Here is a 13426-nt window from a genome sequence, read left to right on the forward strand (position 1 = left end):
GAAGAAGCGACCGGACCAGAAACGGCCGCACGAGGTCCCCCACCCCAGGCCCGCAGCACCCCCGACAATTGGCCGGGAAAGATCCGTTCCGCGCAGCGCCCGCCACCGGACGTCCCGGCTCTGCCTCGCGGCGAACGCAAAGGCAACCGAGACAGCCGCAGGGAAACAGCCGAAAGGCCCGCGGCACGACAGCGAAAGGAGAGGATATGAGAGGAGGCGCCAACTCGTTGGATCGAGCGATTCCTGGCGATCCTGCATCTCATCCCATATCCCATCCCGGCCGGTCTTTGTCTAGATTTTTCTTCCCCCCTTCGCTTCACTAGATTTGGCACGCGTAAGCACCGGTCAATAATAACTCAACTCATGTGTTACCCGGCCATTTGGGTGTGGCGATCATGACACGAGTGGTTACCATGCATGTAACTAAACAAGTGCTAGTGGCTGTTTGAGCAGGACGATTAGGACTAGTCATCATGGTGCGTGCCTACGATACGATTCTTTCCTTGCGGGCTTCCCTAGCTCTCACCTCCCCCAAAGCAGGCCCCCCTTCCGGTTCCGGTTGACCAAACTATCTGGGCAACGGGTCAATTCATCGCATCGGTTCGTCTTCATGCGATCGGGGCCTCGATCTCCTCTCCTGCCAATTCCGTGCTCGTCTCGTCTCCTTCTATCACGCGGGACGCGGCCACAAATCAAAAATAGCACACCCAACCTCCCGTAGCGGCTAGCACCCCCTATGTTTCTCTTCCGCCGCCACTGCCACCAACCATCTTTGATTATTCGAGACATTTCAAAGCATCCGATTTGTCGTGGGTGAGCTGTTGGCGTAATTCCTTCGTACCTGCCGAGTATATATGCGCAGGCATGCCACGAATTATTATTGTCTCTGAACTCCAGAGAAGGTAGACGAGTGTTGCTCGAATTAGGTAGGCATCTCAGGTTTCAGCTGGATCGGGCTCGGGTCTGTGATGATGGAGAAGGGGGCCAGGGGGCTGTCCTGCCGGGCCGCGATCTGCGGCATCGTCGTCCTGCTCTGCGCCACGGCCTTCTCCTGCTCCCTCGCCGCCGAATTCCACAAAGTCAAGGTCAGGCCCCTCCTCTCCTCTGCTCGAACTCTGTTTTGCGCGTATTGAAATTTGGCAAGGTTCCTGGATCTGAATCGTGTGTTGTGTCGGCTTGTTCAGGAGAAGGACATGAAGCTGGACGGCAGCCTCTGCTCCCTGCCCAGGAGCTCCGCCTTCGAATTGGGCGTCGCGGCCATCGCCTTCCTCTCCGTGGCTCAGCTCGTCGGCACCACCGCCGCCGCCACCACCATGTGCGCCTCCAAATCCAAGTCCAACAAGTCCGCCGCCGCCAGAGACCATGTCGCCTCCGTCGCCATCCTCGTCCTCTCATGGTACGTAGTAGAACTAGTATAATTTGACCAAGGCAGCAATACAAATACGTTCTACGGCACACGTCAGACACCACCAGACTGAACCAAGTCGCTGACAAGGATCTATCGACCATGGCGTGCGTGCAGGGTGTGCTTCGCGCTGGCGGTGATCCTGCTGGCGACGGCGGCGAGCATGAACCACGGGCAGCGCTACGGGCGGGGGTGGATGGACGGCGACTGCTACGTGGCCAGGAACGGCGTGTTCGGCGGCGCCGCCGCTCTGGTCCTCGTCACGGCGCTCCTCATCCTCGGCCTCACCTTCGCCACCAAACCGGCGGCGGACGCCGCGCCGCCCACGTCGTCGTGCACCATAGGAGATCCCGCCTGCCGTGCAACGACAATTCATCTCGACGCCGACGCGGAACAACCGGGCGGGCGATGCAAGCAATGATCGATGCTGCTGGCATCGGCATCGCCGGACACGCTTCGCTGTTCGCCCCGCAAAGGCCAAGCCGGGTGGGTCATCTTCGCACGCTGGCAAAGGCGAAAGAGAGGCGCTGGATTGGATATACCGGTGTGGATTTAGATATTTAGCTGGGACAAAGTACATACATTACTGACATTTACTGACGCGGCCGTGCAAAATGTAAATGGTGCCAAATCGGTGCAAGTAAAAGGAAGAAAAGGTAAGAGGATACAGAAATTACAGAGGTTCTTTGTGTTATATACTGCCATTTTGGGTAATCCAGATACTCCCTGTTTGTCGGGTTGTAGTGTTGTACTGGCAAAGATTCTGGTCTCTGAATTACAGAGTATGTTCACCGTACTTTTCAGTTTTCACAGACGGAATGGTGAGAAGCAAAAGAACAAAAAAGAAAACTGCAGTGCTGGTTTCAGGAGTAGTGATCAGGGTAAGAGTAGCAGACTGGAGAAGTTCTAATTAAGAGGATAAGGATGTGACAGCACCGTCTCTATGATTCGCAATAAGATAAGCACAGACGCACGGCGCATCTCAGATGCGAAAAGAACAGTCAATTCTTGGCGAGTGAGTGATACCCTTGGATGGAGATATGTTTCTGGAAAAGATGTACCAAATGGGGCAAATTGTCAAGTCAGAGGCGGATGCTTCCCTGCCTAGGTCCAACAAAGCGGGCGAACCTTGTTTTTCTTTTCAAGATCCGGGTGGATCTTATAAAGAGACAAAGGTGGTGAACTGGTCAATCTTCGAGCTGTGTGATTCAATGAGAAAGTTAGATTATCAATTTTCAAAGTCTACGACTCAGTGAGACACCTATGGTGATTTTTTCAGTTTTCAAACCCTATCGAGAGACATGGTGCGAGCGAGTGCATACGTGAGTTGTACTACTTTTTCTAAACATATTAGTACAAAATTTTGAAGAAAAAAATTCAGAATTGGAAGAAAAAGTACTGTGTTGTTCACTACAAAATTTATTGGCCATGTGGCCTGGGATGGCTCGGCCACCCGGGCTAGACAACAGAAACAAGTCCGTCGGAATCATTGTTGTTGATGATTATTGGTTCTTCAATTAACACTTGTAATCATTGAGAATATATGAAGAGGGAAGGGGGCAAGATTTCAGTCTTAGGGTTAAAAAAAAGTATTGTCCCATCCGTTTCGGCTTACTTGTATATGCAGCCTCTTAAGACAGAATAATATAATCCCTCCGTCCCATATTAAGTGACTCAATTTTTTTTAAATATGAACATATGTATATATTAAAATACGGTTAGATACATATAACAGAAGGACAATTAATATGGGATGGAAGGAGTAGGTGGCAAGAAAAAAATATGACCGGGCAGACAGAAATTGTCATGCAGAACTATTGTCTTTCTTCTTCTTCTTTCATGATCACATAGAGTTTTAGTCAAACTCGATCATAAAACTAGAAACTACAAATTAACTCCTACAACTAAATTGAAGTCTTTAAAAAAATCTTCTCGGTGCTATCAATTTTATAATGCTAAGTACAATCAAGACTTTAGTAAGGAGTTTGTAATGGGCTGGAACAAGTATACCGTTACTCAACAACATGCACGAATTTGATTATGTTCATGGGCTGGAACAACTATACCGCTACTCAAAAGCCATAAGTATTGAAGTAATCGGGCCATAGCAAATCTAGGCTTACATTGTAATCCAAATACGTGATTAGTCGCGAGTCGGGGGCATATTCTGGACTGCTAGCCAACTCACAGCGCGCGAAATGTAGGTCCATGTGACCATGTCGCGGTCGGATATAAGGCAAGGCAATATTGGAACAGTGAGCTGCAATAGGCCCAAACATTGGAGTGGATCAGGATCAGAGCTCACGGTACAAAGCAAATACAGGCGGCCCATGAAGCAAAATGCAGGCGCCCATGAAGAAAAAATTTGAGATGTCATTTTTTTTGCCCACTCGCACGCAGCGCAGCAGGCCGTAACTGGCCTCTCATCCCCGTGGCCTCAGATAATGGACCATGTTCACTGTTCCAAGCTAGCCGAAAACATTAATTTTTTCGCGCACTCCATTCCCTTGAGAACGTCTAGATTTCTAATGCATATTTAGATACGATCACCTATACGAGAATCAAACTCGTGGCATCCCGTCACACCAGCGCAGTTCCTAATCTATCGAGATATCAGAGGATTCTCCTGTAAAGATCGTGTTTAGTCTTTTCTGCACACAATGCCTTAACAAAAGCGGAAAAGCTAATACGCGTATCAGTTTTGCGATGGCCTGGCTGTGGCTGCCTTTTGGGTGTATCGTTTCCATATCGCGATCGGCGACTGTGGGACAGACACACACACAAAAGCGCGGCTGTAAAGCGGGGGTTGAGCCACCTGCACTTGGCGACGGCTAGTGGAGCGATCCAAGCCGTAGTTCGCGATGACGGTGATCTCAAATCAGAGGACGCCTTTTCGTCATCTGGATATCTTCAGAATAGTGCGAAGCCAGCTGCAGTCTTTGTTCCTGGGTGCACACCATGCATGTTTCTTCTGGGTGGAAGGGGAAAGTGCACGTAAGTGCATTATCGATTATAAAGTACAGTGGAAAGGACTGACACACATTAGCTTGGATCTTTGCTTCATGGCAGCATCTTTGCTCGATCAATTGCATGGATCCGCATGTGTGACTATGATGTGTCACTATTTATGCTGTAGTGGCCCGTGATGTGGGCATCTGAAAAATTCGGTGAAAGTTTAATCTGGCACTGAGGAATCTGATTTAACAAGAAGCGAACGAAAAAGTGCCTGGGCCGCCTGCCCCCGAAGTCCACACTAGCTAGCCACTGGCCCTAGCAGAGAGCGGCATATCCATCGCCTCACTTTCGCCTCGGCTAAAATAATGAAAGACTGGATTACTTAACTGGGAAGAGAGTGCGTACCTGTGGGACAAGAAGAAAAAAAAAGGAAAAAAGGAAGATGAGAACAAGGATGAAGTGTCATCAGAAACCGTAGCAGATATAACTATTCCGTGATGGGTTCTTGAGACCGGCATGCAGCTGTATCCCAATCTGGCCAGATATATTGCCACTAAAGAACAAGTACGACACAATGGCTATGCCGGACCAATCACTGGCCGTTTTCGCCTTTAGGATATGATTACGGAGTAAAATACAAATGTGTGGAAGCAACCATGGAACGGAGGCAGCACCCGGGAGGAAGCCATGCACAAATCATGGCACGCATGACAGAACGCAGCTAGCGGCTAAAGAGTCAGGGGGGGATCGATGCGGAGAACGACCGAGTGAGTAGGCAGACAAAAGAGTACAACTGTACGTACGTACAGGTTCAGTGCACGGCGAGGAGTCCACCCGGGTGACAGGGGAGCAACGCCCGGAAAGGCAAACGGAGAAAAGGAAAGGGGGAAAGGGAGGAGGATCCCGGCCCCGGCCCCGGACGGGACGAGAGGAAAAAGGACCGAAAGCGACGGCCACACGGCACACACACACGCGCGTTAGTTTCGGATCGGCGGTATTGGGAGAGCGGCCGACCGGGTTCTCCGTTCTCAACGCGAAACCAGAGCTGTTTCCGACTTCCCGCAGCTTCTCCGTTGTTTTTACGCGGTTCGTGCGCCCGCGCGCGCTAATCAAAATCGAATCGAATCAATCAATCGTTCATTCGATATTTCGATTCCTGCCTGCGTGCGCTTCCCCGCCCGCGCGGTTTAGCTTGATTAATTATCAAGTTAAAACCGCACGCGTCGCGGTCATTCGCGGTATAGCTGTTTGCCCCTCTGTCCCCTTCAGTTCGTTTTTCTTTTCCTTGCCTTTCCGCCTGGGTGGTGGTGGCCGGGCTCGCCGGATACCGGCTCGACGCGGCGCGTAAAAGTCAGCCGTCGCGCTCCAGCTCGGGCTGGCTACGAGCGGACGGAGAAGGCAACAAGATATAGCGCATGCGCACGTCCAGGTAAAACCAGCGGAAAAAGCAGAGGGTGGAAACTACCGGGCCCCTTTGCTAGGCTGATTTTATTTTATTCTTTCGCAGGCCATGCTAGGTTGATTCTTGACCGATCGAGCTGCCGATTGCGTTGCGTGGCGTCATTTTTGTGGTGACGAGATGAGAAGAGCTTTGTGGCAACTGAAAATTGATGGATGAATCGGTTGGATTGTGGTGCGGAATTCTTTGTATACTTATTACTTTTGACAGTCAGAAAGTCACTCTTGGTCTGGTAGTCATCTTTTACGGCAAAAGTATACTTCTGCGCTCTGTAGTTGAAGGAGAGATGGGAACCTGAGACAAATGGGGAACGATGCTTCTTCATCTAAAGAAAGGTCGAGAGAGATGGCAAATTAATATTATATGCTCTTTGTAGTCGGCGTTACAAAGATTAATAATTTTGTGGCTTAACTATGGTTTTCTTAGTATCTAACGCTGGGCAAAACTATACTTCTAGTACTAGATGCTCTTTTAGTCGGCTGCCTTGTCCGCCGATAACCGGGTCAACCGCAGCCTTGACATCCACGCTGACTGAACGCGCGACCGACAAATGATCGAATTACTCCAGAAGAGTCATGCTCGGATGCATGTACTCCTACCAAGCAGCTATCGCCGTATCCAGTGGCCATTGACTCTGCAGCCCGATCGTTAGCTTAGCCAGGGGAAGGAAGGCGATGGAATCGTCGTGTATATACTCATTGACCCCACGCATGCAGGTACAGCATCTGCCGACATCTATCGCTCGGACCTCTCGGTTCTGCTTCCGCCGCAGCTCGTACGGCACCAAATTCGTGGCCAAAGATAGTATAGCCCGCTAGCACTCTGCAAGGCATGCATGCAGGGGCTGGGGCTGGGGCATCAGATCAGACAGACAGCAGCAGGCGGATCGAGGGCATATCATCCATCCACTGATTGCGCGTACCTGGGCCAGGTGCACGGCACATGGCAGCGGATCTCCCTAGATCGATATGTTTTCTGCCTGTACATCCGAATCAGCGTGCTGATTGAGGGCATCGCTGATGGTGTCCGTACGTGCGTCCACGGAAGGATGGGCGAGATATGCGTGGCAGAGGCAGCAGCGGGATCCCATAATCCCATTCCCATGCCTGCTGCCGGGTGTGGTGTCTACCCGCTAGCGAGCACGGGGAAACGGCCGGGCGCGAAAGAGGGACCAGCAGCCCTCGCAGTGCATGCGCATGCGCGCGCGCCCAACGTCCAACTCCTGAGTGCGCGCGAGCGTACGCGTCGTAGGACAGGCCATGGCCCCGACCGGCCTTGGCAGGCAGACTCTGGCTAGATCCCATCTGCCTTTGACGTGTAACCAGCTAATGAATCAGGTACGTACTCCCGTACGTATATCGTACTGTACTTTGACAGAGAGTGGGAGCGAGATCGATCCAGCGAACGGCTGTGCACGAGACCATACGGTCACGACGCGCGGACACGCACTCGTACTGGCACTCCTGATTAGATTACACGACCTGCTTTATGTTGTCGTGGGTGTACATGCTGACTAAGTAAGACAGTACGTATGTACGTGTGCCTGCAACTAGCTTAACTGTACGTACAGCCAACTACTACGAGATGATTTGATCTCGAATCGGGGCAGACATATGTACGGGCGACTTGGCGTGCGCAATCTTCATGCCAATTCATTTTAGGCTCGGCACTAATGTTCAGCGGCCTCCGAAGCGAGTATTTCGCACAACGCTGGTCTCGCGCCTTTCGAGTTTCTGTATCTAGATGCATGCATGGCTGACGGTTTCTATGGGAAACACCCGCGGCCGTTCGTATCGGATTGTCTTCCGCAGTCCCATTCCGTTCCACGTTTCTCTTATCCGAACTGAAAGAAGATCGCCAGCGTGGACAGGAGATGTAGACATGAATGGAAGTCCATGTATATTTGTCCCACGCATACATGTCGGACGATCGAAAGCTCAGTGCCGATCAAAGATTCTAGAAAATCCAGGCGACCTTTCGATCGTCTGATGCAGTCAAATGCAACGGCACTAACTGGCACCTGACTACTTGCACGCATGCTTCCTCCATCAACAGGTACCTTTCCATGGTAGTAGTAGTCGTATTGATCAGCAGACCTGTTCGAAGATGCGGTCACTCGGAATGTAGTGCCGACATTACGGTCGCTAACCGAAGCGTTGCCCACGTTGCTCGCCCGTTTGGAGCATTTCTTGTGGAAATTATCAGAACGCTTTTTTTTTTAAGGTTTGAGGAAGCTTCTTTTGTGATTCAAAATTTTGCGTGCCACCTCCACGTAGGTTCGCCCATGCGGTTTTCCCCATATGAAATGTGATACTTGGAAGGGAAAAACATGTTCAGCAAAATTAAGCAAAATGTTTTTGTTAATTTTCTTTCCATGTACCATGTACACTACAAGAAGACGTAGAATTAGCCACCAGCTAGTAACCAAACTGTTTGCTAGCTATATGTATAACTATTGCAACTAAAATACACAGGTATATTGGTTACTAAAGGTGTTATTGGTGGCTATTGACATGTCCGTAGTGACCAACCATGGAAAGTTGGTCGCCAGAAATCTTTATCGACTATAGTGTGGCGACCAACTAGTGTCAGTGACTAGATATCAATACTGACCAATTATATGGAGTTGTAGCAACCAACCCTCTTGATAGCTAAACATGCATGCAAGGTGGTTATTATGTTGCATTGTGTCCTCTCAAACATAGGCACACATGCTTGGCAAGTATTTTATATATAACTCACTATCGGACTCAACATTTGCAAAGTGTACGAAACACTCGGCATATATAGATGTTGTCGAGTGCCACATTCGGCAAAGGCATCACCACCAGTTACAAGCTATTCCCTCCATTCGTTTTTACTTGTATATGCAGCTTTTTTGAGTCAAAAATCTGGTAAGACAAATTCTACCTGGCCTCACACTTCGTATCCATATGCATTCGATCTTCCATCAGTCTTCTTGGCTCTACCTCCCATCAACCAATAAAACAGTAGAATTGAAATTGTTTGCGTTCTAATGATTAATTAGACTTTAAGAGTCCAAACATACAATTATTTTGAGCGAAAAAATGTAACCGTTGCATGTAGGAGTATTTTGAGACGGAGGCATAGTAGTCAGTTACACCGACCCGCTATATATCAATCATAAAACATACCGTATTTTCAAAATGAACAACACTATATATAATACATGCCAGAGTCTGGCCGTTGTACCAGCCTATGCCTCACGACTGACCATCACCGCATCATCTATTAACATGTTTCTCATGTGTATCCTCTCAGTCACCCTTGCCTTTTCCTCGCAAGATATTACCAGTCGCTGACGCCTGATGCATCCCACCAAATGTAGGGACCGTGGTAAACCCATTTGGCGTAGTTGAGCCGGTGCTGATGGTGGGAGGGTCACTAGTCGAGCTCCTTGTACTCATCTTGGCTAATTATCGTCAGTGTTTGTCCTCCTCCAAGATCGGGTGATTTCCTCCCATATATATATGCAGCAGTGGAACGTTCGATCCATAAGACAAGAATGGCATGTTAAGTTCATGTCAAGCTCATCTTGGATAACCTAGTAATGGCTTGTAAACTGAAAAAAGAGTGATCGCAAATTACTCATGTCTAATCAGGAGGACACGCATGCTCGATCCTAGCGTCCGCGAGATTGGGAATAAGTGTACTTTTAACTTTTTCCTAAGTCAAAGTTTTAAAAAATTAGACCAACTTTATAGGAAGAAGGTAGCCAAATTATGACACCAGATTACTATCACTAGATCCGTCTTCAAATACTCACTCCGTCGCAAATTAACTGACGTAGATTTGTATAGATTATTATATCTATACAATGTATAGATTCTTATATCTATACAAATCCACGTCAGTTAATTCGGGACGGAAGGAGTAGTAGTAGTTTCATGATATACCACTTTGATATCATATATGTTGCTACTATTTTTTATAAAATTGGTCAGATTAAAATAGTTTGACTTAAGACAAATCTAGAAAGGCGTGTCTATATCTAAATTGCCTGATTTTTAAGTAAAATGCTGCTTAAATCTATGTTATCATCACTATCTAGATATCATGTTATCTTTCTTTTTTTATCATTCGTTTCAGATCTTATAACGCAAATCATATCAAACAGCTGAGGAATCAAATTATCTCTATTTTTATAACAATACAATACTGAATACACTTATTTGTGAACGGAGGGACTACCATCAACACTATTCTCTATTCTTCTTTCCTTTTTCTGCTGCTACGAAGTCCGACTCGAGATCAATCATCTCCAGGCAGACTTTTCATGCATGCGTTCACTGTCCGACACCGCAATGGTCGATCCACTATTAATTCACCACTCATGGCCGCAGCGGGCGCGCGCGCGCGGCTGGCCAGACACGTCGACGGGCAGGTGCCGTGTCGTCCATCGGCGCACCAGACGCAATGTACGGCCCAGTGCCGTGCGGTCCCCTGCGCCGGCAGCCGTAGGGTAACCCTCGCTGCCGCTGGCGTTGCCACGCGTGGCGGCCGTCTTGATTGATCGGGGCTTGTTTATTGCCTGGCCTCCTGGACACGCGCGACGTTGCAACGGGCCGGTGCGGTGCGCGAACATTTCAACTCTGGGATCAACGCCCAAACTGCGTGCATACATGGATTGGATGCCCTGCGCGACGACATGCATGCATGCACCTGCGTGCCGTGCAGTGCAGCCGGCCAGTCCTGTCCACGCTAGCACACGCGCGCCGCAGATCGACCGGTCAAGTCGGGTCCGAGCGGCACCTCAGAGGAACACGCACGTAGCGAGCTTAACTAGGGACTCCTACGTAAACGGTTGCGTACGTACGTACCCCTCGCGGTCAATCATTGAAGACACGTATGTCCTGCGGCCGCTGTAACGTGGACCGTCCGTGCGGCGCGCCCCCAACGACCCGGCCCCTGCCGGGCACGCTGGCGCATGCGTTTCCGCGCCGATATTTTCATGCATGGATCCCTAGCTAAGACGTGTGCCTCGATCGTGGGCTCTCCCGCGACTAGCCGACGACCGTCGACGCCGCGCGGCAATGAGCGGACGACGGGTGTTCGCGCGCGTGCCAAGCGCCGTTCGCCGGCCGTTGCGCCCGCGCGTCCGTCCACACTAGCTAGCTCGATTGATCAGGAGTACGGGCATCAGGCATGATATCCCTCGTCCGTCGACGACAAACACCGACGCTCTGCCCGCCCCATGAGAGACAAAATGCGGCACACAGGTGTTCCGTGACCAAACGGGGAGGCCAGAAGCCAACGACGACACAATGGGACCGGCCGGCCGGGCGGCATGCACGCGGACACAACAATAACATTCGTGCGCGGCCGGTTCATTGGTTTGCAGGGCGAGGGGGGAAAGAGGCAACGGCACGTACTCTTCTCTCGCGGCCGCTCTGGCTAGGGCACTAGGCTAAGCTTTGACGCTTAATTGGGATGCACCGACCGAGATGATCGATGCGCATGTGGCTCGTGACCGCTACGCCGGCGGGACGCGCGCGACGGGTCTACGTGTCCTGCCGGCCGCCATCTGCAGCGGTGGTGTGCCGCCCCTCCTACCTATGCGAAAGGAGCGGTCTCTTGAGGTTGTGCCCATCACGCTACACATATGTACCAAACTTCTAGATCCATCTCCCCGCCGTGCATATCTCCTCTCTCCCTTAACTAACATGCATGCATGCATGGCATGCATATGCAACTGGGATACTACGACCACGCTCCTTTCGGCCCCCGGAGAATCTATCCGAATCGCACACTCGCTCGCAGTGTGGTCTGTGGGGGTGTGGTGCTATCGAAATTGGGCGGCTCCTACATCCATGGGACCTGACCAACCACGCCACATATTCCTGGCAGATAAACTTTTTTAGCTAATGTAAAGATGGGTTATTTAGATAGCATATATACCTGCAGACACGACGGGACACATGCGTAATGTTAAACAAAACCCAACTAGTCGTCCTTTCTCTGCAGGAAATATCTTATCAAACCCCGCAACTATTTTAATATGCATATTTCGCAGCAACAGAGTGCTTCAAAAGGCCAAGCTTCATTTGTTCTCTTACGTGAAGCATGCACCTCTGTATTCATATTTATTTTCGCGGATATGTATATGTGCATGTAGCTAGCCTGTTGGTAGCTTGGCGGGGCGAGAAGATCATGCCGTCATAATTGAACTAAACAAATTGTTTCGCCTTAGGAAAATTGACTTCAGAAAGAGAACAAAGCAACTTCTTCGATCGTATGACATGTACATCTGCCAGCTGGAGTATGGCGCCTGCGACATCTAGAAGGCCATGGCATCAGCGATGACTCAAGAAAAAAAGGTTGAGTATACGTTTATATATACTGCGAAGCTATTCGAAAGTTTCACGCCGATTATAGTTTAGCACTGCAATTCTTTTCTTGTGTATGTATTTCTCATTACACAACATAATACTCAATTGTATGCATCCATTTTACTACCTTCTACCGTAGCAATGACGATATGTGGGAGTAAGAATGGACACAAATGATGGCTGCTTGACACTTGTCCTTTGAATTGCTTGCATTGAGTCAGGTAGAGAATAGTAGGAAGAAGACCAGGAAGAGGACGGTGTACCATTCGGAGAACACGTGGCAAGAGAGCAAGAGAGATACTAGGGCTATTTGTTAGCAATTTCAACTTTAGACTGCTACTACGTCTTCTATACCACACTTCCTCGGCATACATCCCCAAAAAGTTTTCAGATTCAAAAAGATTAACATGTGTTGAAGTCAAGAATTAATAATAATAATAAGAAGAAGAAGAAGAAGAAGAAAATCGGTCTAACTACTCTGCAGAAAATCGGATGGATCGAACTACACCCAGACAGCTGTCCCTTCCCCATGCAAAGGTCAACTCATCTGACTGCACATGCCATTTGAATTTCCGATTGGGATGCTAACCTACTAACCAGCTATATTATATTCTGAAAACATTAATGCCAACAGAAAGAAAAGAAAAGGAAATTTCCTTTTAGCCAAAAATAAATAAAATAAAGATGCAGAGCTGCATGCGCACGACCATTTCCTAGCTTGACGGACTAAAAAGATCAGTTCAACACCTGTCATTCCCACCATAAAGCAAACAAAAACATTCAACGTGCAATCAGGACTAAAGGCCGCTTTAACCGGTCAGTGAAACCGGCAAGAGGTTTCTCAATCCCTGTTTACTCCAATAATCGCGTAGAGAATGACTCACGCAGTATGAGGTGGAAAAATCAAGCGTGATGAAAACATAAAGAAGTGGCCCAATCAGTAGATATGCTCGCCCATAAAAAATATCTTGACACCAACTAAGTATGTGATGATGCATGCAGGCAAGGAGGATGGGGATACGAAAAATCATGGAGCATCATGGATGCGGCCAAAACAGGGCAGCATTATAGGAGGGTCGTTCGTACGAGAGCGTGTACAGTAGCTGCCCGCGCTGAGACAGGGGCCGAAAGGGAGAGGGGTGAGCTGGAGAAACGAAAGAAAGGAAGGGTCGGGATCCCGTCCCGTTCGTTCGTGTTGCTCCCTCCCTAGCTCCGTCGATCGCGCGCTGGAAAGCTTGCGGCCTCCGTGGATTGGTT

General features: G+C 49.3%; 1 protein-coding gene and 1 long non-coding RNA gene across 2 annotated transcripts; both read left to right on the plus strand.

The window, feature by feature from the left end:
• The first annotated feature begins 399 nt into the window (after positions 1–399).
• On the plus strand, positions 400–2201 carry LOC100837186. Its single transcript, XM_003572808.4, has 3 exons — positions 400–1085; positions 1185–1396; positions 1523–2201. Exons 1-3 carry the CDS (start codon positions 969–971, stop codon positions 1824–1826), a joined length of 633 nt encoding a protein of 210 aa, XP_003572856.2. The 5' UTR covers positions 400–968; the 3' UTR covers positions 1827–2201.
• Positions 2202–5497: 3296 nt separating this feature from the next.
• Positions 5498–6233, plus strand: LOC112271950. The gene is made up of 2 exons (XR_002965510.1): positions 5498–5789; positions 5868–6233. It is a non-coding gene; the product is annotated as an uncharacterized LOC112271950 (long non-coding RNA).
• The last annotated feature ends 7193 nt before the right edge of the window (positions 6234–13426 follow it).

Source organism: Brachypodium distachyon, chromosome 3 (genome assembly GCF_000005505.3).
Source record: "Brachypodium distachyon strain Bd21 chromosome 3, Brachypodium_distachyon_v3.0, whole genome shotgun sequence".
NCBI classification, from domain to species: domain Eukaryota; kingdom Viridiplantae; phylum Streptophyta; class Magnoliopsida; order Poales; family Poaceae; genus Brachypodium; species Brachypodium distachyon.

What these genes read in the sequence shown, in the direction of transcription:
- LOC100837186 (XM_003572808.4), top strand. Translation starts at nt 969, where the DNA reads ATGATGGAGAAGGGGGCCAGGGGGCTGTCCTGCCGGGCCGCGATCTGC. An exon ending in CCGAATTCCACAAAGTCAAG is followed by an intron (nt 1,086 to 1,184) that starts GTCAGGCCCCTC and finishes CGGCTTGTTCAG; the next exon opens with GAGAAGGACATGAAGCTGGA. An exon ending in GCCATCCTCGTCCTCTCATG is followed by an intron (nt 1,397 to 1,522) that starts GTACGTAGTAGA and finishes GCGTGCGTGCAG; the next exon opens with GGTGTGCTTCGCGCTGGCGG.